Source organism: Echiichthys vipera (assembly GCF_963691815.1).
Source record: "Echiichthys vipera genome assembly, chromosome: 23".
NCBI classification, from domain to species: Eukaryota; Metazoa; Chordata; class Actinopteri; order Perciformes; family Trachinidae; genus Echiichthys; species Echiichthys vipera.
This window is the reverse complement of record NC_139848.1, coordinates 4,708,564-4,733,757: the sequence shown is the minus strand read 5'-3', so window position 1 is coordinate 4,733,757 and position 25,194 is coordinate 4,708,564. Positions and strand designations below refer to the sequence as shown.

At 44.6% G+C, this 25,194-nt stretch overlaps 1 protein-coding gene across 1 annotated transcript in view; it reads left to right on the top strand.

Annotated features, from left to right (window-relative positions):
* Positions 1-25,194, top strand: part of LOC310964672 (activin receptor type-2A-like) — a 44,803-nt gene that overhangs the window by 11,294 nt on the left and 8,315 nt on the right. Inside the window, exons 2-6 of the mRNA XM_083937889.1 lie at positions 7,870-8,077; positions 9,325-9,458; positions 10,535-10,689; positions 21,252-21,395; positions 21,654-21,797. Coding sequence (XP_083794015.1) covers positions 7,870-8,077; positions 9,325-9,458; positions 10,535-10,689; positions 21,252-21,395; positions 21,654-21,797 — 785 coding nt within the window. The remainder of the gene's footprint in view (positions 1-7,869; positions 8,078-9,324; positions 9,459-10,534; positions 10,690-21,251; positions 21,396-21,653; positions 21,798-25,194) is intronic.

The following is a 25,194-nucleotide window of genomic DNA, read 5'->3' as shown; positions in this document are numbered from 1 at the left end:
CTCCCTTCATATCTCTGATACACACACGCTCTAAACTCGACAACATAGGCAGAGTATTTGCAGGATTTATTGGACTTTTTTCACTGCTTTCATTCAATCAGTGCAGCAAGGTGTTGACACTACTAGAAGATTTCGCCTAAATGTATGTTGTTAGACACACCGGCAGAAGCATTGTGTATATGCATTTGTGTCTTGAGTCTGTTACATGGGGGAGGAGTGTCAAATTGCATCAGGAGAAACAACAAGTATTGGTGAAAGAAAGCCAAGAGGCCAGCTCTGCAGACAGCAATTTGACCCCTGGCCTCAGCCTAATTCAACGCTATTCAAAAATCAACACTCACATTTGTGTTTTTTAACCGCTGGTTGCACAATATCCCACGCAAACCAGCGCCCCGAACAACCATACATCACCTCAAATCTATTTCATCTCTGCCTGGATGCAGATGATAAGTTGATCCTTGGAACAAATGCCATCATAACGAACAATCCCTGCTCCTGGCAGTCGCACAAAAAAAGCCTTGATGAATGAGTTGTTTACCTACTTCAGTGCATGCAGTGCCGAGTGCAGGCCTGGCCCGCCAAAATGCCTTTTCATTATGCGGCTACAGAGCAGAGTGCAGCACAGCCTGCCCCTGTGACCAGTCACAGAGAGGAAATTGGATATTAGTCGTCAGGCAAAACATGCCTGATGGACAGTTCTTGAGCCTGAAATGTCACACTTGCATGCAATTATCGACCAATAACGAACCCCACTTGTATTATTTTTCTTACTTTTTGCATTATTTCTTTCTGCATGATTGGAGCTGGGCACTTACTGCTGAGGTGTTTCCTGCCCAGAGATGCACCTGTCAGTGAACAAGCAAGCACAGTATAGGCTGAATCATTGTTAGGACAAGTGGCAATGGAGATAAGCAGAGTGTACATTTATTTATGAAAACATATGATTGTATATGTTCAAAACTGAGGCTTAACTGCAGCAGATGTTTGTGTTTCTCTCCTTGTTGCTGTTAGAACAGTTTTTCTTTTGCTGCCGCACAAGCTCAATGATTCCTAAATTAATCAGACACTTTATCTGTTTCACCAGCCAGCTGTAGTTTTGGAGAACAAACCCCCCAGGTGTTGGCTGGATACCTGCCAAAGTGGCTTAGTCGAAATTTCTCCAACGTTTGGCAGGTGGTTGGTGGTCAGTTCCCACCCAGCATGCACCTCTCTGGCCTGGCCGCAGATCAGACCAGAAGCATCTCTGCTGTGCGGCTCCAACCTCGCAGCCCTCTCGCGTTGCTAATAAAGGGACATGTGCTAATACACAGGATCTGCCGGAGCTCTCCCTTGTGATTTTTGTTTCCTCTTTGGAAGTCTGGCTTGTATTTGAGATGGAAGTGGTGGTTGAGAGAGTGTTTGTCATCTGAGTAAGAAAGTGAATGTGTGCCAGCTTAGGCTACTTCCTGTCTCATAAAAGGAAATGCTTAAGGGAGAAATTGCTTATGGTCATATTTCACGGTTGGAGAAACACAGTGAAGTAGTGGAAACAACCGATAATGCAGTATTTCAGTAGAGTGCCCATTGCAGGCAGAGAAGATTCAGACTTTGAGACCTTTAGCGCTGAAGGGAAACTTTCAGCCCTCGGGTACAGAAGAGGTCCAAATGTTTATTGACATGTTTAGAGGACGGATAGATGGTTGGTGGTCACAGTGGCAACTTTACTGTGAAATTCTGTCTCAAAGTAACATAAAGTGATGAACAGCTTTTAAACTCAAAAATTAGACTTCCAAGATTACGTTTCTTCCTGTAGTTGGTGCCCAGCCTCTTGTTAGGGCGCCCTCCCACTGTGCGTCCGTCCCGTGCCCCGTGCTTTAGGGTACTTGTCCCCCCCTCCAGGCCCGTTTGTACTCACACTACCTGGGCCTCGGCGAATGCTTCTTGCCTGTCCATACGTCCTCACGGCGTAACACGTCACACGCATTGATGACGTCATGGCGATGCGTGGCTTTGTTTCCAGATCTTTCCGTAGACCTCAGAGTTTTTCTGCGTCTTGTCGACTGTTTTTGAATCTTTTAATCGACCAAATCTGCAGTAAACACTCCACCTCCGCATCACACCAACGTGAACCTTTCATCGCCATTGTTTGAAATGTCCGCGCATGGTCCCTCCTTCTTTTTTCTACGTCCCAACAGGCGCACAGGAAATTACCTCAGAACCGCCGTAGGCCTCGTGCTTGTGCACATGCGCACACTCGTGCTTGTAATTGGGCAGACGTGTTTTACAAAAGCCCACCTCTCCCAAGCAGTCCGTGGCCGGTAAGCTGGCTGCAGCTAGGCGCGGTACGGTTGCGCTCACAGTGGTCAAACAAACTAGGCTTTACCTGTAAAACCTGCTTGGGCACGGTGCGGATGGACAGTGTGAATGCGCCCTGTCAGCACTCCTTAAAAGCTTGCCACAGACCTTTTTTCTAAGCTTGTAAGTTTCTTGATTTTACACAAAAACACAAAAGCAAGTATAAAGTAATTTTAATGACTGTATGACTGTAATGTAATTTTAGCACATTCTGCTAATGTCCCATAATAATCACTTAATAACAACAACCTGTGTGGCTCGTTTCCTAGCTCTAATTCAGTTGATTATTTGTGGCGTTGCTGCGAATTTGCTCAGCGCACATTTAAGCTCTGGGAGCCTGAATCAATTTTGCAGATACGGTTTCCTTTTTGAAGCTTCAGGTGAACTTGGGCCGACAGCAAGTTGGCTATTTGTCAGCCTTCGGGTCTATCACAATGCATCAGGTAATCAAAGAGGAAAGTATCCTCCTCTGCGTCCTGCTCTCAGTGTCAGGGCCTCAGCTGTAACTTAGATTTGGGTTCTCGGAATTGCCTCTACCTAACATGACCTCTTGGCCGCCATACAAAAGATTGAATTTTCCAAGCCGGCTGCAGATAATCAGTAATCTCTAGTCGCAGCATCTCTGCCAAGTTCACAATCTTTTCCATCTTTATATTACACACTCCCCAGTGACTCATATCCCCTGTTTGCAGTCTAATTGTTCTTTAAAGGATCCAGTCTAATTGCCTCATCAGATTGTCCTGTGGTTACAGGAATATCTTCCCCCCTTTACAGTGTATTCCCTGTGAGTTTGGTGGGGACTGGGAGCTTAATCACTGTGGAAAAGAGCATCCGCTAAATGCCTCAAATGTAAAATTTAAAATGTCAGAGTGAATTTTCGCAGCCACAAGGCAGTTCGTGAGGGTGGGTGAGAAGCAGTTTTTCAAAAAAGCCCCTGTGGATTGAGAAGTGGGTCGGGTGTTTAGACGTTTTCCAGGGGAGGCATTGCTGAAATGTCCGCAGCTAAAGTAGGTCGCACTTAACCTTGATAAATCTCTTTTATGACTGGAAGAGAGAAATGAGCCTGTATAAAATGCTTTGTGGTTACTTCTTTTCAAGGGACGAAAGGAAATCATCGTGTGGCGAGGAAAAACATGCATTCTTTAAGGCGTTGCAGTGATTTGACTGATTGTTCTTCTCCCGGGAGACTCTGGTTCTGTCCCTTTTTGTGCAAATGTTCATCTTGATGAATTAAAGGACGGACGAAGCTTTCCCTTTGAGGGAGGCGATAATAAATTAAACATATTTCAGAATCGCCCTCATGGTGACTCATATCTATATGATGTTCAAATAGATGCTGCTCTTTGACCCCACATGAGCACGGCCTCACAATCGCTCATTTCCCCTCTTTCTTCCCTTACTTTTGTTTCACTTGCTTTCATTTTATTTTGACACTCTGTGACATTTTCCTTTTAGAGCACGATGAATAAACTATATGTCACAAGTGCCATCGCCAAGAAAACGACCTTGCATTAACAGCATGCAGCGACTGTCACCCAATGCTGTGCCGATCCGTCTCTCCGACAGACTTATTACGACAAAGTGAGCCATTTCCGTGCGTGAAATATATTTCTGAGACAAAGAGGCTTCTCTCTTTATTGCCTGGATGTGTCCTTGTGGGTGGAAGCTCTATTGTATGTCCTTGCACAATCGTTCGTGTAGGCTCTGCACTCACTGACATTATCCGCTTTAGTGAACTCTGAGCTGCGACTTAGTCAGAAGATTGATTTCTCTGCTTTATATCCTTCATATCCGCCATACTGCCGGACAGCTCTTGCCCACCTTTGGCACACAGCGCTATAGGCAGCCGGCCTGTATTGTCACCTCATTTCAGGGAAGTGATTGATTTGAGCTCTTAACGGCTGTGTTACAACGGACCACTGTATTTGCACTTCACACGGCTCACGGCTCTTTCTCAGGCAGTGTAATACCTGTACGGAGGCGTCATCATGGGCCTGTGAAGGTGCTGCAGCTTGCCATGGTCGGAGAACAAAGACGAACGGCTTTTTGTCTTGATTTTTAAACTTGAGTCATTTAATATTTAAAAAAAACATCAGTCAGCTGTTCGTCAAAGTGTATATATTACTGTAGTTATAGATAAACACGTGGAAGGTCAGCACTGTTGCTTCACAACAAGAGGGTTCCTGGTTCAAATCCTGGCTGGGGCCCTTCTGTGTGGAGTTTGCATGTTCTCCCCGTGTCTGCGTGGGTTTTCTCCGGGTTCTCCAGTTTCCTCCCACAGTCCAAAGACGTGCAGGTGTTCGGTTCATTGATGACTCTAAATCACCCGTAGGTGTGAATGGTTGTCTGTCTCTGTTTGTCTCTATGTGCCCTGCGATGGACTGGCGTCCTGTCCAGGGTGTACCCCGCCTCACGCTCCGCCACCCAGACAGGGACAAGAGGTTGAAGATGAATGAATGAACGTGGAAACCAACTCATCTCATAGAAAGAGCTAATTTTCCTGTCAGTTCAGGGGATCAAACCAAGCACGACAAACATTTGCTGGTTCCAACTTCTCATATATATATATATATATATATATATTATGGACGAGTAGACAAAGTCCTCTGCAGATGAATGAGTATTTAATTGCAGCCCTTTAACCCTTTTATAGTGACGTTTAGTGAACTTAAGTCTTTATTACATCAGGAGGTTTTTACACATTTTAGAGACACACTAAAATATAAAAATATTATTATTAAATTCTTATTCATGGCTTGTTTTTTGTTCCTTTACCTTGGATTTATTTATCCTTCAGTTTTCTAGCAATACGAACAAATCGTGTGTGTTTCACCTGTTTTCTGTGTACTGCACACTCATTATCATGAGGTGCTTGTAATGAAGTTCACACAGGAACCCGGGCTCATCCTTCCTGTTGCATTTGTTGTAAATCACAGAGTCAAATGGAAATGCGTTTTCCAAGCACCTCGATTTAACGTCTTTTGGGGATCAGTGCTATGATGGCTAACGCTGTTACATCAGAAGTGGCTAATGAGCTAACCTTCCGCTTTACCTCTGCATACCTCTCCATAATTATCGCCTTCAGCTCCCACGAGGGCCAGCGAAGGGAGAAACCAGGCGCCATACAATGCACACTTAAACTGCTGAAGGGCCTGATGGACTGGATGTATTTACCAAACACAGCCAGGGAGGTTGTACGACCTTTTTAGACAAAGTCATAGCATACATCATTCCAGAGCAGTATCACACTAGATAAGCTATTTGAGGACAGGGTCTTCTGAGGAAAGCATCGTGCCGGTTCCCTTATCTTCTGTTGCCTTAAGGTGATCTGTAGTTGGAGGGATGCAACAGCCTGAGGGCATGATGGGACATCTAAAGGAAACAGTATTTGTTTGATATATATTTATATATTCTCTGTACTCTATCCATTTGCATTATAGACGTACCGTACGCTCGCTTGGGCTCCACTCGTTCATCAGCCCAGACTATTTTTCTCTTCCTGCCATTCGTTCTCGATCACACAGGCAACAGTTCACACTTGCACCTGTTGCTGTGAAATAGTTTGGGGCTTCGTGAGAAATGGATTTGACGAGAGGAAGGGTCATCAGCGCTGTTAAAAGGCAGAGTGACCTCGTCCGCCAGCGAAGCAGCCTCTCTCTCTTCCATCTGCAGCTGTTAATGTTGTTGAAAAGAGACCTGCAGCGCGTCAGGGGCCAGGGTTGGCATTAACCTGCTTTACGTAAGCAGCCATTTTGATGAAAAATAGATGCTCTTCCTAAAGGTAGCCTACATTATGGAAGTCAAGCCTTCATTTCTGGAAGCTACTGTGACTGGAGACGCAGTCAGGGCGGTCGCAGCACTTCTGCTGCATTGTTATTTCACTGGTAGAGGAGAGTAGTGGATAATTAATGATCACAAATTAGAGCGTTATTCTTTATTTGTCCTGCACTTTCCATTATGTTACAGGGTGCGTTTGAGACATTAGAAGAAACAATAATAAAAGCTGGTGTGGGCAAATGGCTGGAAGAATAAAAGACGGGAACTTAAAGTCAATCAACGGCTATGAAATAAATAAAACATTCATTCATTCATCTTCAACCGCTTGTCCCTGTCGGGGTCACGGGGGCCTGGAGCTGATCCCAGCTGACATCGGGCGTGAGGCGGGGTACACCCTGGACAGGACGCCAGTCTATCACAGGACACATAGAGACAAACAGAGACAGACAACCATTCACACCTACGGGTGATTTAGAGTCATCAATGAACCGAACACCTGCACGTCTTTGGACTGTGGGAGGAAACCAGAGAACCCGGAGAAAACCCACGCAGACACGGGGAGAACATGCAAACTCCACACAGAAGGGCCCCAGCCAGGATTCAAACCAGGAACCCTCTTGCTGTGAGGCGACAGTGCTAACCACCACATGTAAAAAATATTTTGCTAAAGCACCGATACATTTGCACAGGACGGTTTCCTCCAATGTTTTCACGAAGGCCCCTAAATAAACGTACTAAATTAAATAATTTAAGTTAGTTAGTTAATTCACACATTTACTCAACGAACACACAAACAGGCTGCAGGCACCGAGAACAGTGCATGACTTTGCAAACTTTTTGTTTTTTCTATCAGCAGCCTGAGGAAGTTGACACATGCACTGCCTTCCTTCTTCTTCGTGTTTTTTTCCACACAAACAAGTAAAGTTGCATCTCCAGGATGACTAATGCTGAGTGTTATTTTCAGCAGAAATGTCATAAGTGAAACGGGAAAAAGGATCATGGCTTTGAGCACTGGGCATTGCAATCGAATGACTGAGAGTAAGCATGGATGTCTTAACATTAAAGCTACTTAATGCACCTTTGAGAACGCAAATAAAATGCTGGTTTCCTGTGTGTCTGAACCTTGGAAGCAAGTGCGCAGGCAGAGGCTGACTATCTCCAGTCTTGTCAGCAGTCTAAACTGGACTAACTCTCTGACAGGCGATGAGAGGCGGTGGCGGCAGCGACGCTAAACTGACAAGCTGTCATGCCGTATTTTTCCTTGGATATCAGTTTGCAAAAACCTGCTGCCTGTGTTCATCCCCAGGAAGTCAGAGTCTCCTTTATTTTGGCGGGGAGGGAGCTTCAGTTGTGTTTGTGAGCAGGCTTTTGGTTTCCTCTGTAACCTTATTTTCTCCGTCATGCCTGGAGAGTTTTTACTGCTCATCCCAACAAAGCTTTCGATTTTCATTGGTGTTTTGACTCTAAAGCAACCGGGAACTCTGAGTGAAGTGAATTTTATTATGAATACGACGACTTCACTACATCACATATGTCCCTTTCACCAGTCATGGATGCAAATTAAATTATGTTTTTGTCAATGACAGTGGAGGAAAATAAACTTTTCATCTCCCAGCCGAAGCAGCTCGTAAATCCTCAAATTCAAAAGTGGCTTTCACACGTTTTTAAGGTTTCCCTGGTACTGTATCTCCGAGTCGATGCTTGGATGGCGACTTAACAGAAAGGAAAATTAAAGAATCCCCTCTTTGTCTTCTCCAGGTGCCATCCTGGGACGCTCGGAGACGCAAGAGTGCGCCTACTACAACTCCAGCTGGGAGAAGGAGCGCACCAACCGCAGCGGCATCGAGCCCTGCTATGGCGAGAAAGACAAACGACGGCACTGCTTCGCCACGTGGAAGAACGTCTCCGGTACCGTGGAGGTCGTCAAGCAGGGCTGCTGGCTGGACGACGTCAACTGCTATGACAGGTACGCACAACAGTATCACTGAATCAGGGTCGGGCTCTCGTCAGGTCCTCTCGAAAAAGACAGATGGAGTTTTATAACCTACAAAATTAACATCTTCCTTAATTTGTTTGTCTTTTTCACCATGTTTTTGTGTCGTAGTCTGCAGAGTTATTAATGCAGCCCCAAAAATACAGCATCCTATTCTGTTTTACCAAACACAGCTGCCTGCTCACCTGTTCTCAGAAATAGACTGGTTTCAATGGTATATTGTATGTTTGCTTTTTTTTTTCCATCCCATCAAGGTCAATATCAAGATTAACGTTTGTCTTGGGCCCTTCACCCATGCTGCATCCTTCAAAAACACAGCATACATACAATTGTATAGAATACATTTATTCAGCTTATTATTCGGCATTTATTCGGCTTATTTTGATAATGCAACGCGTCCTTGCTCTGCGTTTATTTCAAGCCAGCACATCACAATGAGGACCCAACTCTGAATACTCTTCTAATCCCCTTGAGCACAGTTTTTGTTCCTTGGTGGGCTTTCTCGTCTGAATGACTGACACAAGGCTGCATCTAACGTACCAGACAGAGGAGACTGAAAGTGATGTCTGGAACTCCAATGAAAATGGATCAGCCTGACGTATGCGTCCAAACCCAGAACAGTTAACAGACAGAACATGAACCTGGCACCAGACGCTGGTTTCAGCCGGTTCTGCTTGTGTTTTCCTTTGATTCCTGAGCGATAAAGTTGCTGTAGATTCTGCAGCCCGCACAGTTTGGGTACCTCTGCTCAGACGGCGCCGCTTTGCCTCCCTGGAGAGTCCAGAACAAGGCGAGGGCGGCTGCCACTTCCTTTGGCTTTTATCTGATGACTGCATAAGTGTGAAAGAGAGAGAGAGAGAGTGTGTGTGTGTGATTGTTAGTGTACATGTGTGTTGTTTGCATACGTGTGTTTTGTGTGTAGGAGTTATTTTATAATTATTTTTTTTTCAGGTCTTCTGCGGCAGGAGAGTGTGTGTATGGCCCAAGTGTGTGCGCGTTTAAGCTCTTTAGAAAACTTCATGTCATCTGCAGTGAATGCATGCAGAAGTGTGTGCACACATGCGTTCTGTCTGCGTGCACATGCAGATGATGATTTTGTGTGCACTCACTCACACTTAAATAAAATAAATGATGTCCTTTGCAGCGTGCGGAGAGGAGAGAGACAGAGACGGGCCTGGTGAGTTTCCTGTTTCTAATTCCCACCTCAATGTCCTCTGCAGTAACGAGTGTGTGGAGAGGAAGGAGAGTCCCGACGTTTTCTTCTGCTGCTGTGAAGGCAACATGTGCAACGAGAGGTTCCTGTACGCCCCTGAAGCGCCTCCACAGAGCGACCCACACCATTCAACCGCCTACAGTATGTGCAAACCAACACGCACACACACACATTCTCAGCAGTATTGCACACACACACATTCTCAGCAGAGGGGGGGACAAGGACCCTAAAGCACGGGGCACGGGACGGACGGACAGTGTGAGTGCGCCCTAAGAGTAGGCCCAAAGAACTGAAACTACTATCAACTCGAATCATCTAAGCGCCATCACTCAATAAAGTGAACCACTGCAGAACAGCACGAATCAGAAAAACAGATAAAACAAGACTAAAAGACACACAACAGCCCTGATGAGACCGGAGTACGCTGAGAGTAGAGACAATTTATCAAAGGAGTTATTTACCACTGAATTAATTTACAATGATGAGGCTCTCGGGGGGTTTTTCAACAAAGCTGTTCTGCACGCTTTACGGGTTCTGGTGTCCTTGCGCTCATCACTTTACAGCTAAATTGTCCAACAGGCCCGTCTGTCTCTTCAAATCCCTTTAAATGTGACTCTGTGAAACCTGCAGACACCCTGTAGAGAAACATTCTTTGACAAACGCCCCGAGTGTCCTGTGATGCAGCTGGTTCAACCCCGCCACTCTGCACCCCCTCCCCCCACCCCCCTTGCTTTCACCCCAATCCCCGAGGACGGCAGTGGCGCTTGGCGTCCGAGCGTCGGCATTTTTGACAGCACTGCCGAATCAGACTGTCGCACCTTGTGATGGGAGGACAGGCTGAGCCAGCAGGCGTCACCCAGCATCGGGGTCGGGCACAGTTCAGAGCTCTGTTATTTTTGGCAGGCGGATTACGTTATGTCACGAGTTAGATTTGCTAATCCTGCTGTGTGTGTGTGTGTGTGTGTGTGTGTGTGTGTGTGTACACATTGATATGATTCCTAATCACAGTGGCATTAAGCAGGGTTGGTTCTGCACTTAGAGATGATGTAGCACAATGTCTCTCCAATCAGGCGTGCTGTTTTCTTCCTTTTTTGTTTTCACCTTGACAATGCCCATCATTTTTATATTCTACTGCTTTATTTTTGTTTCTATGAGGATAAAATAAGCAACTTATAAGTCCTATCTTGTAATTTATCTTCTTCTTTCTCTCCTCACAGCCACCTCCAACCCATTTTCACAGAACCCCCAGCTCTTCAGCACTCTGCTGTACTCCCTGGTTCCCATCATAGGCCTGGCCGCTGTCGTCCTCTTCTCTTTCTGGATGTGGAGACATCACAAACTTGCCTACCCAGCAGCCCTCGTCCCCACACATGTAAGTCTTACCGGGGTGAGAAAATTAGACCTTGACTCTTTTACCCCATGACCACTTTTCTGTCTTCCTCTTTGGTCCCCGTCGCTCATCACTGCAGTGTGTTTCCAGAGGTCACCTGTCAATCAAACAGTGAGGCAGGGACTGGTGTCCTCTTTCTTAGAGTTTCTCTTTTCGCCAGTTCAGCCACAGTAGCTATTGCTCCCCACTTCATCTGTTCATAGCAACAAAGGGGAAATGTAAAGCGCATTGGTTCTTTCTGAAAACACACACTGTGAAGTAGAACAGGGAAGCAATAACCGAGATAGTTCCCGACAGACGGTTAAAAACTCTCACATAATGAACTGCAGAAATCGTGTCACTCTGCTCTGCTTGATTTAGTTGATTTATGACTCTTGCATTATTTGAAGTTTGCATTGTGACACAGTAAAAACACTGTGCTCTGCCTTCTCTATTTAACCAACCTTCAACTTTACCACTGATCCAGTTTCTCAGCGGGCTGAAAACAGCCTTGGCCTTTCCTGCCCCGTGCAGCACAGGGACAGAGCTATGGTCAGTCAGAAGAGACACACTGTGCGAGGAGTTTACGCTGCGATAATTGCTTTTTCACTTTCTTTTTTCAAAGTTGTATAGATGAGAAGAGGAGCCCTGGTTCTATCGGATTATTTTTCTTTGAGTCTCTTTCTGAGAAAACTGAAGTTGATCATAAGACACTTTTTGAGTCAGACCACACAGGGTTGAGATAATTGCAAAACAGAGTTTGGATCATGTACTCATTCACCTTTAAGCACTCCTCACTTATTCATAGACTTCTTTTCCTATTCTGCCAAACTTGCCACCAGGCGTTTTCCACAGCTGCTTAGTGTGAAAAACGTCTTATCTGCCCATTTGATCTTTTCATGTCTTCACTTGAATCGGCCAGTTTCATCACCTTTTGTAAACCAAATCTCCATTCGTGTAGGTCTGAGTATACGGCTGCTTTTCTGCAGCTGATTTATTTTGTTTTTTATGATTTGAAGGCGGTTTTAACCCGACAGCAGAAGAGCTATGTTCTCTGCTGCTCAGCAGCAGGGGAAAAAGAAACCCATGCAGAGCTTCCACCGTATGGAAGAGGAGTCAGGGGCCTCTGCATTATTGATGAGGCTTTATATAGGCAAACAAAACTAAACACAGAGACGCTCGCAGCTCTGCCTCGGAGGATTGTGGTGGTGGTGGGTGGGTGGGTGTGTGGGGAGTGCGGGGGAGGGAGCGAGGAGAGACATGCAATTCTTTCAACTTAGTTATTGTATCTGCACGTAGCTAAAGCATCGCAGGAAAGAGATAAAAAAGACAACGACACAATACAATCAGGACACTAATGCTAATGTGTATTGGAAAAACAACACTGCTAAGAGGCTTATGAAACATCTTACCTGGAAACAGATGAATGAATAAATAAACAACATAAAACAAAACAAGATCATGACCATGGAAGAGTGGATCAGATACCTATTTATGACACAGCGGAAACAAACAAACAGCTCAAATATTCATAAAATCACAAGGAGAAGAAAATTGCCGACAGATCTCCAGAATGGAACAAATGAAGTCATGCTGGATGTGTGTAATTGTGCATGTGGGTGTGAAGTACTTTATGCATGAATGAGTGGGTGTACAAGGACAGGAGGAAGAAAGGAGGTCACTCATATAAGAATGTATTAGCTCATATGCCTTTCCGGAAGGAGGTGATGCAGTAAACCCCACCTGCCTGTGACTTGAAGGAGGATAAAAAGAACGCTGACATGTTTGCAATCACTACCTTATACACATTCAGTTATTCCGGTATCCGCAGCTCGGTCGTTTCAATAAAGAAGCCGGAGAAAGCCGTGCAGAGGAGGGAGGGAGGGGAGATGTGGAGGGATTTGTCTTCTTTTTGTAGGGGGGTTTGTTGTTGAAGAATGTGTTTGTGTTGCACCACGGGCTGTATTAAAAAAAAAAAAAGCAGAGGTGACTCTGACAATCACTCAAACAGCTCATTCTCGCAAAAGTCATTGAGGAGAGCTTCTAGCAATTCTTACACCGCTGAGAGTAAAAACAGAGTGCAACACCTGCCTGATGAAAACACACACACACACACACACACACATTAAACATATATACTGTTTATACTCTTTCTGGACAGTGGTATTCTACTGTATGTGACATTTGAAAAGTAAGGAGCGCCTTCCGTTAAAAATTACTCACGGCCTGAAGTCACACACTATGACACACTAACATGAGTGTCTCATACAGCTCTTAGAGTAGCAGTTAAATCAGCGTATCCTACAGGATGCAGAACCTTTTTTTTTTTTTTTTTAACGTCACCCTCTATGCACACTCATCGGATGTGTTGTCCAAAGGCGTTGCAAAAATTTTGCAATTCACTCATCTCATCTTCAGCCTCTTATCCGGGGTCGGGTCGCAGGGGCAGCAGCTTTAGCAGGGGACCCCAAACTTCCCTTTCCCGGGCCACATTAACCAGCTCTAACTGGGGGATCCTGAGGCGTTCCCAGGCCAGTGTGGAGATCTAATCTCTCCACCTGGTCCTGGGTCTTCCCCGAGGCCTCCTCCCAGCTGGACGTGCCTGGAACACCTCCCTAGGGAGGCGCCCAGGGTTCATCCTTACCAGATGATCCTGAACCACCTCAACTGGCTCCTTTCAACCCAAAGGAGCAGCGGCTCTACTCCGAGTTCCTCACGGATGCTGAACTTCTCCCCCTCTCTCTAAGGGAGACTCCAGCCACCCTCCTGAGGAAACACATTTTGGCCACTTGTACCCAAGCCTACCCAATTTATCTGTCCATACGTTTTGAAAGAGACATCAGTTGAATGAAAACCTCCTGTCAAAGGAGCGCCACTCGACTGGACTTTCATTTATGCTTCATCATGCTTGTTTCTGTACTACACTGCATTCATCAGAGCATAATGCACTATACTTAGTCATGCATTTTTAATGTGACAGTAACAAACAGTCCACGCTCGTTGCCTGTTAGGTTTTAAAGCACTCTATATGGGAAGTCATCAAAGTTGTTTGTCATAGGTGTTGGTAGTAATGTACAGATTTTCCTCTGTTCTTTTAACATCCATGCACAACAACAATTCTGCGTCTTTCAAAATTGGCAGAGCTCTGCATCACACTGTTCACATTTAATCTAAATCTATAATTAAAAGGAGTGGGAATGTGATTATGTCATAAAGCAGCAGCTGCAGGCTGATTAGAGCCAGAGACAAAGATGTAGCATATACATAATGCAGGTTTCTGATTTTAGTAAAACCATGTCCTTGGCTTCTATTTGTTTATTTATTTATTTATTTATTTTAACTTCAGGACACTATGGCACTGAACATTGAACTTCTTAATACTAGTTATTATTCATGTTTTTGATCGAGGGAAAATTAGCAAAAGGATCAAAGGCTAGAGACGACAAAGCACAAACAACTCCGGGGAAGAAGTGAATTAGTAACATGCACTGATGAGACATGAATGATACAGACAGAGAGGAGAGAAGCTTAGAGTATCTGGTAAAGCTCAGAGTATCTGGTAAAGCTCAGAGTATCTGGTAAAGCTCAGAGTATCTGGTAAAGCTTAGAGTCTCTGGTAAAGCTCAGAGTATCTGGTAAAGCTCAGAGTATCTGGTGAAGCTCAGAGTATCTGGTGAAGCTCAGAGTATCTGGTAAAGCTCAGAGTATCTGGTAAAGCTCAGAGTATCTGGTAAAGCTCAGAGTATCTGGTAAAGCTCAGAGTCTCCGGTAAAGCTCAGAGTATCTGGTAAAGCTCAGAGTCTCCGGTAAAGCTCAGAGTATCTGGTAAAGCTCAGAGTCTCTGGTAAAGCTCAGAGTATCTGGTAAAGCTCAGAGTATCTGGTAAAGCTCAGAGTATCTGGTAAAGCTCAGAGTATCCGGTAAAGCTCAGAGTATCTGGTAAAGCTCAGAGTATCTGGTAAAGCTCAGAGTATCTGGTAAAGCTCAGAGTATCCGGTAAAGCTCAGAGTATCTGGTAAAGCTCAGAGTATCTGGTAAAGCTCAGAGTATGTGGTAAAGCTCAGAGTATCTGGTAAAGCTCAGAGTATCTGGTAAAGCTCAGAGTATCTGGTAAAGCTCAGAGTATGTGGTAAAGCTCAGAGTATCTGGTAAAGCTCAGAGTATCTGGTAAAGTGTTTAAATTAAAGTTGTTAGTGAGATTCGAATCAAACTTTAAAACGTCTCATGCTGTATGATTTTCTGTAAGTGAAGGAGTTCATAATCAGTTAAAATAGAAAATTACATCACAGTCGCTGCCATTATTTTCTTTCTAAGGTAATGAAACATGCGGTCTTCGCAAAGCAAAAGTAATTGTTCCCACTTAATGATTATTAATTCATCATCTGTTCTCTGGTTTTGCAAAACACTGAAGGAAGGAAGGAAGGAAGGAAGGAAGGAAGAACAGCAACCTTGTGAAAAGAGCTTCTGCTGTACTTGCACTGACAGTGTACCTGTCAGTTATCAGAGACACTCATTTATGAAATGATCGTCCATGCGTTATTGTCTTGCACACCTGCTTTAGACTCTGCGCCCCTCTAAAAAGACTAAATCCAGTGTGAAATGCAGGAAATGATGTGCAGCAGAGTAACTTGATTGCACTCTGTCATTATGACCGTGGTCCATCACGGAGTGCATATTTGCCACCAAGCCTCTATTATTCACACCACAGTGCGAAGTCGAGGCAAACAGGAATTGATTCTGTCTGAGTACACAGACCCACAGCTTTCACACGGAGAGGCCTGCAACACTTAAAACATAAGTCTGCCCATTTTTCCACCTAGACCTTTTTTTCTTTACTCTATCCATTTGCAGATCGATCCCCCAAAATCGCTTTATCATAGAGCTCAGTGCATCTTGTTTGTCTGGCTGTCTAAAGAACTCCTAATGAGCCAATAGACTCCAAAAATCCTGGAAAGCCCCCAAAATCATTCATTCATTCATCTTCAGCCTCTTGTCCCTGTCGGGGTCACGGGGGGGCTGGAGCCGATCCCAGCTGACATCGGGCGTGAGGCGGGGTCCACCCTGGACAGGACGCCAGTCTATCACAGGACACATAGAGACGAACAGAGACAGACAACCATTCACACCTACGGGTGATTTAGAGTCATCAATGAAACGAACACCTGCACGTCTTTGGACTGTGGGAGGAAACCAGAGAACCCGGAGAAAACCCACGCAGACACGGGGAGAACATCGTGCCTTTGAGATTATATGACAGAGTTTTAACAGTTCTGCCTCCTGTTCTGTCTTTGCTGTGCACCTGCAGTTGTAATGCACATGTGGTTCACATGTGCTGCCATGTTGAAATGTCACAGAAAGGCTGAGAAAGACTTCCTTCTCTTTAGTGTTTGGTTTTGTTTGTTACGTTGTTAATGGTTGAACTCTCCTCACGTCTTTATGTCTATGTCTTACATCTTTGATCAGATCATTCCTGATTAAAATGTGTTATAAGTAAGTGTCTAAAGAACAGTACACAGCCCTTACTGTGTTGTCCTCATTCACTTTCTTATCCCAACATTTCCGGGTCTACATGATTTGTGTGGGTGCGTTCATGTATCTGTCATCAGGGGGCTCTAAACTTTGCATTTGTGTTTGCTTGGTTTCACTGTGACAGATGATGGAGGAACATCGTTTTACTCATTACGCAGTCCATTTTCAGTTGCTCTGCTTAAGAGCATCATTCAAGTTCCTAAAATATACCATTTTACCTTCTGTGTCATGCTTATTAACCTGCTGTGGGCTTACAATCACCTGTCGCCCTTCATGCTTCCCAAACCATAGCTTTCCAAGCCCCGGTCTGGATTGTGAATACCAAACAACAAAATAATGTTCAGGGGCAAACCCATCATGTCCTACTTTTTGATCTGCCTCTATTTCAACGAAGTAACTGACAGAAAATAATTCATCTGTTTGCTTATGTTCTTTTTCAACAAGCACGCCTTTCACATTATGGTGGAGGTAAGAGCAGTTCAATTGAAGTTGGAAACTATTATTCACCCCCTCCCCTCCCCTTTTTGGGTTAAAAGCTTGGTTTGAACTCTCCGACTCAATCCCAGACCACCATTTTGTTACTTTCTATGTCATTACTTCAGTTCATAGCACATTTCTGTCTGTTGTTTTTTTGTTTTGTTTATTGAGTTCATTGCATGGATGGATGTCTTTTGTGCTTCCTGCTGAAAAAGCATCGTGCATGGTTGAAAGTGGTCGACATGGCTCCGAATGCAGCCCCCCTTGTTTGTTCGAATGTCCACCTGTGATGTTTATGTAACATATTATGTGTGTGTGTGTGTGTGTGTGAGATGTGACCCAGTTTCCAGAACTGTATCAGCGAGACCTATGGCTCACCATGTCTCCCATGCAGAGAGACGGAGCAGAAGTGTTTGAAAGTGCAGCGTGCCTTTCCATCTTACAGGCAGTGAGGGGGAGTGCAGATACATTTTGCATAAGTAGGAAAATCACCACTTACCTGGAACATTTTTCAAGTCAGAGTGTGAATTACTTAAGTACAAGAGGAGCATAAGCCTTTGCAAATGTACTTTGGCTCAAATGTGATCAAACTAGAGTAGAAGTACGACTGCAGACATCACAGAACATCCCCATTTAAAGAAATGTTAGGTAAGTCACTGAATAAAACCCAAACACTCAGAGTTTAGACCCATCCTCTCAGGTTATAAGGTCATGCTGCTATCAACAAGAAGATATGACCTTAGGATGTGACTTAAATCCACAGATGGAATAGACAGTTTTCCACAAAATAAAGGTTTTTGTTGAAGTCTCATCTCATCTTCAACCGCTTATCCGGGTTGGGGTCGCGGGGGCAGCAGCTTTAGCAGGGCAGTGCCTTGGTTATTTCATGCAAGGACAGCAGTGGTATAGCCCCAGCGGATATGCTATCAAACCCTGAACGATAACAAATAACATCTCAGAATAAATCAAGTATTAACAACTTATTCTCTAATTTTCATCTCCAGTGTAAAAGTATACTCATCTGCACCCAAACCCAGGACAAACCCGACCGAAAGGACCCATTCTGATGTAATAGATGAAGGTGTAATCCGATTAGGACATGGGAGATGGTTTAGGGTTGCGAAGAAGGGCGTGAAGCAGCAGATTCTGTTTTCCTGTTTCCTGTGGTCTGCTGACTGAGTGTAATGCGCCCCCGTTTGAGGCCACGGCGCCCTGTGATCGGACAAGGGATCCGGTGACTCCTGAGGGAGACCGGTGCTGGTCGGGCTGAGCCGCCCAGCCAAGCCGAGGCCCAGAAGACCGACAAAGCGAAACCATGCCAAAACAAAGAGAGAAAAGAGTCCTGCGGTAACTTGTTTTTCATGCTCGTCAACATCAGTATCGTCTCAGATGCCAGGAAGTGATGTGATGATGTCATGCTGATGACTCGCGTTGTAACATGAAGCGCTGCTGGTTATGACCAATAAATCCATCATCCATCATCAATCACATCAAAATCACGGCCAATGTCAGTCATCTCTGTTGCCTGGAGTAAACCGTGCAGGAAGTCACCTTGGTCTTGAGTCTTTAAGACTTCATTACGACTCGCTTTGTACCCTTGAACAACACCGGTATGCCGAGCTCGCCAGACTTATGGGATCTTTCTTCGCCACGCACCTCATGATCAGACTCTGTCACATTTTTCACCCAGGAAAATGGATGCACAGGAATGTGTCTTGGTGACATTTGTGCAGACATATTGATGACTGTCATTGTGCCCCAACGCAGTCGAGACGGAGCAGAAAAAGATAAGACGGTGCCGCAGCCATTACTGATTTCCTAACGACATCGTCTCCAGAATCAGGATGACTTTCAGCACTAAGGACGTGAAATACAGAAACTCCTCTTGCTAAGTTGTATGGCTGGGATTAGTCTTTGTGACAAATTTGAAACTTTCTCTAACAACCTGCACGGTCGTGCTGCTCGTCTCAAGGCCTAAAATATGCTACTTCCCTGGATTTCATTATTTCCTGTGCTGGGGACTCTTAAATGGGTCGGGTAAGAGACTCACAACACAATCAGAAAGGGAAAGAGACCAACAGAAAATGCTAGAATGTATTCTAAACTACTATGTGGATGGTTACGTTCAAACATGAGGCTAGAAAAGATAAAATATAAGGCACCGCACACGAAGTTTTCATGTATAGAAAACAGATTCCTGTGAAAAGGTTCATTTTTTTGGTTTGTGCGGTACAATGTGTTCCTGAAGACGTTTTTCAAAGTGCCACCTTGGGGCCTCTCGGGCCGCTCTGTAATCCAACCTCAGCACCATCATGGGTAATTTTCCCCGTCATTTGGCTGGCGTTCAGTGTGAAAGCGGCCATAGAGACAGCAGGTCTGCCTCGCAGCTCTCTGTTAGAGGGGAAAAGGCTTTAGGCAAACACGGCAGCTCCCACTCCAATCCTTCACTCCCCCTTTTGCAGCTGGTGAAAGACGCAGACATGCTGCACCGTGTTTCCACCAAAAACAAAAGAAAAGTGTTTTTCCTTGGTAATCTGCAGCTGCTACGAGGGTGAAGTTTCATCCAGTCCACCCAGCAAATAACACTACATGATTATGTATTGGATATTAACAAGACTGCGCGTTTACAGCCAAGCGAGCAGCCCTCAGATAGATCAAATATAACTTGTCTTTAGCAACTAGTTGCTAAAAAACGGCATGATTATTCATAGCAGTCCGCACAACTTCAACTGCTTGTCGATGTAGAACGTTGTGTCTATTTGTTACCTTTTGATTTCAGCGCCTTCATTTATTATTGCAGACTTTTGTGGTGACTACAGAACCAATTATTATTCCCTTTATTTATCTATTTACTTATCTATTGTAGTTTAACGTGCCATAACAGGCATTCCTTTTCCTGGACAGCATGGTGTACCAACAGGCCTAAATAAGAGCGTATTAAACTGGACACTTCGACTGAATGATTGACACCAAATGAAGTGTAAAATCTCGTTGTATCTGATACGATAAAGCCCTCACAGTCAAACAGTAGTGTCTTGTTTTCAGTTTACGACCAAGCGTCAAACGGATAAACACCGAAACCCATAAACGCTACTAAATGATGTACAGGTTGCTCCTGTTGCCACAATAATCTTGTCAGGACAAGCGGTTAAAAAAGAATTTGGATCCCACCAGTGTTTGTCTTTCAAAGGGGTGGGTGCCAAGACCTTGACAGTAAGCGTCCTGTGCGTGCAGAAATGTACCTTTTCTCTTTTTTTATTCCTTACTAAAGCAAAAGGAGCTCATTGTCTTGAGTGATGTTTCCGTACATTAAACCTGGCTCCTATCAGTAGCAAACCTCGTAACCCAGAAGGGGGGCCTTTTACGGGAAGTTGGGAAAGACACACCGGGACTTTTGATATATTATCACAGTGTTTGAGTGGATCCTGTGGGCCCCAGGGTCTGGAGGCTTGCTCCAGCTTATCAAGCACCCTCTAAGCCTTCACTTCAAGTAAAAACATGAACATCGGCTCCGTTGCTTTTTACTTTTTACTGACAGCAGCGATACAGGAGCATGGAAGTGAAGTCGAGATTTAACAGCAGCATATCTGGTTTCATCAATGGCCATCAGTCATGTGCTAGCTTCTCTACCTTTTATCCTTTGGAAATGTGACTCCCCTCACTGCATGCTTCTTCTTAACCTTCCCCTCTCTCCCTCCCTCCCTCTCTCTCTCTCTCTCTGGGTCTCTCTATGCTATGCTCGCCCTCTGTCCTTCCCGGTGAAGTCACATGTGAAAGTGATCAGCTTAATCCCGATCACCAGCTGTTTAACCTACTTTAGATCTGGAACACTTGGCTTCCTTGCGTTCACTTTTGTTTATACGGGATTAGCATGAACACAGCACACGCATGAGGTTTGACCTGCCAGGGTTAGACACGACAGCTCCCAAATGTTTTGATTTAACCATGTATACGTTTTAATCGGCCTGCTTCACATGCACTGGAGTCTGATTTGAATGTGACTTGCTTAGTTGTAGCAACTGGCAACCTTCCAGTTAAAATGCAGCTTCTGTAAACTCAAAAGCAGCCCAGAGGAGTTAAATTTAATTTAAAATGAATGAATCTGAACCCTGCTTGGTGCGCTGGGTCCTCACTGCCAACGAAACATCCCAGTAATGATAATAATAAAGCTGAACTTAAGAACATGCTGCACTTCCTGAAGCAGACTTTCCAAAGGGCTTTAACACTCAAACAAAGCAAAGCAACAGATCCATAAAATAAATAAGGCAAAAACTTAAAGCAATGAGGCAACACGACATTTAAAAACAAAGAAATGAGCTAAAAATGGTGTGTTACAGCAAGATATCAGAGGAGAGCACGGTGACATGCAAGTCTATAAATGTGTGTTGTGAGATGTGATTTAAGATGTGAAGATGCTGCTGATTCTGCCGACCTAAGCTCCTCAGGCACGCTGTCGCTGAGCCAAAAGCCCTGTCACCTTCAGTGTAAGCCGATGCTATTTTAATGCCCTGTTAAAAAAAAATTAATGTCATGTCTTTTTGATCTGCCTCGCTCTACAGGATCCCGGGCCCTCGCCCCCGTCCCCCATTCTGGGACACAAACCGCTGCAGCTGATCGAGATGAAAGCCAGGGGGCGCTTCGGTTGTGTCTGGAAGGCCCAGCTGCTGAACGACTTTGTGGCCGTTAAGATCTTCCCCATTCAGGTAAAACACTGGATGGTGAAGTAGACGATAACTCCTCGCTCATAGATTGAATAAAGAACATACAAAAAAAGACCCTTTGCAACATAAAAGACAAAGAAGTGTGTTGAGTCATGAGCTTGTTGCTGAGCTTCAAACTCTGTGTGCTATTTAATCATTTCTTCTGTGACACCTTTTCTTCTACGCACTGTGTTTGATTCTTCTGTGAAGTTTGTGGCTTGACGGCAGGACTAACATCTGCATCCGTCTGCTCTTGTCCAGGACAAACTGTCTTGGCAGAACGAGTATGAGATCTTCAGCGTGAGCGGCATGAAGCACGACAACATCCTCCACTTCATCGGCGCGGAGAAGAGGAACAACAACCTGGACCTGGAGCTGTGGCTCATCACCGCCTACCACGACAAGGTATGCTGTATGTGCGGGATGGAGCTATACCACAAGCAAACTGCTAAATGTATTATTTCATTTGTTGAGTCATGGTTTTTGAGCACAGGAGAAGAAGTGGTTGTTCACAATGCAGGAAACAAAATGTCTCTTTTCATTACATCAGATTAAAATAACGACCGTTTTACCATTTTTACATTAATAGATTTTGTGCTTAACTGCCTCAACGTGAGACAAGCTACAGTTTGAATCTAACAACCAAAGCTAAGATGAGTTAGCTTTAACTCAACACCTTGTTCGCAGTCGACTGGATGAAAGGAAAGCTGTTGGTGGTGCATCCTTGCATTCAAAATAATTCAATCTAGAGTGTAACTGAAACGAAGAAGAGTCCAAATAAGTGCTTGAGTTTCCACAACTGAACAGAAGCATATTTGTTTAATTCAGACACATGAACATACAGAAGTACGAAAACATAAACATAGACCTGCTTTGGTTCAAAAATACAAAACGTGTGTTAACCAGTAGCCGATGTTCATGGCTTTCTCAATCTCTGAAGGGCAGTACATGTTTTTATTTACTTCAGGGCGCACTCACACTGCCCGTCCGTCCCGTGCCCCGTGCTTTAGGGTCCTTGTCCCCCCCTCCAGGCCCGTTTGTACTCACACTACCTGGGCCTCGGAGAATGCTTCTTGCTGCCTATACGTCATCACGCCGTAACACGTCACACGCATTGATGACGTCATGGCGATGCGTGGCTTTGTTTCCAAATCTTTCCGTAGACCTCGGAGTTTTTGTGCGTCTTGTCGACTGTTTTTGAATCTTTTCATCGACCAAATCTGCAGTAAACACTCCACCTCCGCATCACACCAACATGAACCTTTCGCCGCCGTTGTTGTTGTTGTTAAATGTCCGCGCATGGTCCGTCCTTCTTTTTACTATGTCCAAACAGGCGCACATAAATTACGTCGTAGGCCTCGTGCTCGTACACGTGCGCACGCTCTTGCTCGTACATGTGCAAACGCGCTCTACAAAAGCCCACCTCTCTCTGACGGGCTGTGGACGGCCAGCTGGCCGCAGTTATGCACGGAGCAGGTGCACTCACACTGGTCAAAGGAACTAGACTTTAGCTGAAAAACCTGTTTTGGCCCGGTGCGGAAGGACAGTGTGAGTGCGCCCTTAGTCAAAACAAGTGACACTTGGGTGATAATTCAATGTGTATTATTTTAAACCATTGTTTCTTGCTCTAAGGCAGGGCTAGGCAATTCTGCTCCTAGAGAGCCACTGTCCTGCATGTTTTAGGTTTCTCCCTACCCTAACACACCTGAGTCTAACAATAATCCACCTGTGACGAGCATCAGCTGTATAATGTATGTATAATTCAGACACATGAACATACAGTGGTAAGAAAACATAGACCTGCTTTGGTTCAAAAACATAAAACGTGTGTTAACCAGTTTACTACTGATCTGATTTCCTGCCTAACTCGGTTGTTCTCTCCGTGTAAACACAGTTATAAAGTAGTCTACACATATCATCTTATGCTGATGTTAAACAGCTCTGAAAGCCCCCAGGACAGGCAGTTGACAAAGTTGTAAACACTTGAAAAGAGGAAAAACATGCATAAAAGACCTCCACAGTGTATTGATTGTGTTTGGAGCCTCAGAAGTTAATCCATAATTACAATATTCAGGGCTGGTTTTCTTTTCTTGCATAAGCCTTGATTGTCCAAAGGAGGTAGGCTCGAGCTTTTGTTAGCACCGACGTGCTGCACTCACTCTCCAAATCACAGTCGTGGAAGCATTTGGTGCTTTGAGTGCCTCGATGAAGTGGAGAGTGATTCTTGTACGCTCCGCTTGCTTGAGTTTTGCAGCCGGGCCAAGGATTCAAATGATTGTACTTGAGACTTTCCCTCCGTGAATAAAGGTTAAAAAAATGAAAGGATGTAGGTGTGGCGCTGAGGCTTTAACCCAACAATACAACTGTTAGTGAGCCACTTAACCCTGCAGCAGCTCTTTCTGGAAAGGTCACCCTACCAGCAGTATATCAGAAACACACTTTCATGCCTTGTCAAGCACGCACTGTAATTATTTTGAACGGAGGAGTCTTGAGGATACATAACTAAAACTGTAACCAACGAAACGCTTTTTTCTTCCTGCCAGTTCTTTGAGAGCAGGTGTCAAAACGCTGGCTGCACCGTAGATTGTGTAACGCAGCTGGAACCGTGATTGCAGAGTTCAGTCTCGTTGACAGTGGATTTATGCCTCAGTGATTGGTGTATGGATGCAGCGTTATGTGTTGAGGTTTGCCGTGTCCGTGACGTGCAGCGGCTTGCTTTAAAGCAGGGGTGTCAAACTCAGGCCCGTTGGCCAAATCTGGCCTGCAGTGTTATTATATTTGGCCCGCAAGATCATATCAAGGTTCTGTGAGAGCTGGCCCACGAGTTTAAAGCACATACACGTCTACTTTTCTGTTGACAAACATGAGCATCCATGCTGCCAGTCTCTGCAGACACACTGAATCCACCCCTCCCCAAAAACGACCATAAGAAAGATGGAGAACAGGAACTTTCAGCAGCGGTGGGAGGCAGATTATCTGTTCCGAAGGTAAAGAGCTGTTTGTCTCGTCTGCAGAGCCACCATTGCTCTTACAAAAGAATAAAACAGAAGAAACACCAAGGACCTTTTTTTTGTTTGTTTGTTTTTTTAGTAGATATTGAGTTTGGCCCCAAACTTTGTCCCAGTTTGTAAATTTGGCCCACAGTGAATTGGAGTTTGAAACCCTTGCTTTAAAGGATGCAGGCCCCTCCAAAACTCCCTGTACTTAATCTTTTCATTTCTTGGACATTGCATGCACATTAGCTGCCAATGGGTTCCTTTCAAAGGGATATCGTCTAATTAGTCGCCTCTTTTTAACAATTTAACAGGAATTGAACATAACAGTGAACAAACCCAGGTGTTAACACACACAATGGAAAAGCATTAATCCAAAAACAGGACAACTGAATTTCTCTCTGCAACTGTTGGCGCAGACTTCCCTCTGGTGGTTAGTCCTGCAACTACATCTGTCTTTGGTCTTGCCACAAGTGACCTTGTATCATATTGACATCCATTATGTAAGAATAAATACGGATAACGGAGAAGGAATAGAAACAGATGCTGCTTGAATGTCAGTGTGGAAATCTCTCAAATTAAATTTCTCTTTGTCTTTAGTGCATATTTAATATAAGCGCGTGTCTTCAGATGTGACCTGTATCCAAAGACGAACGGCTTCCAGGGGATGAAAGATGCGTCTCCGCAGAGTGAAATAGTACAAAAACATCTTTGCTGATAAAGAACCTGCGTGCTCAGCAAACCGTTCACTGATAGATAGAGATTAAAGAACAACGATCGATCACCACCACAACAACAAGCAGATAAAT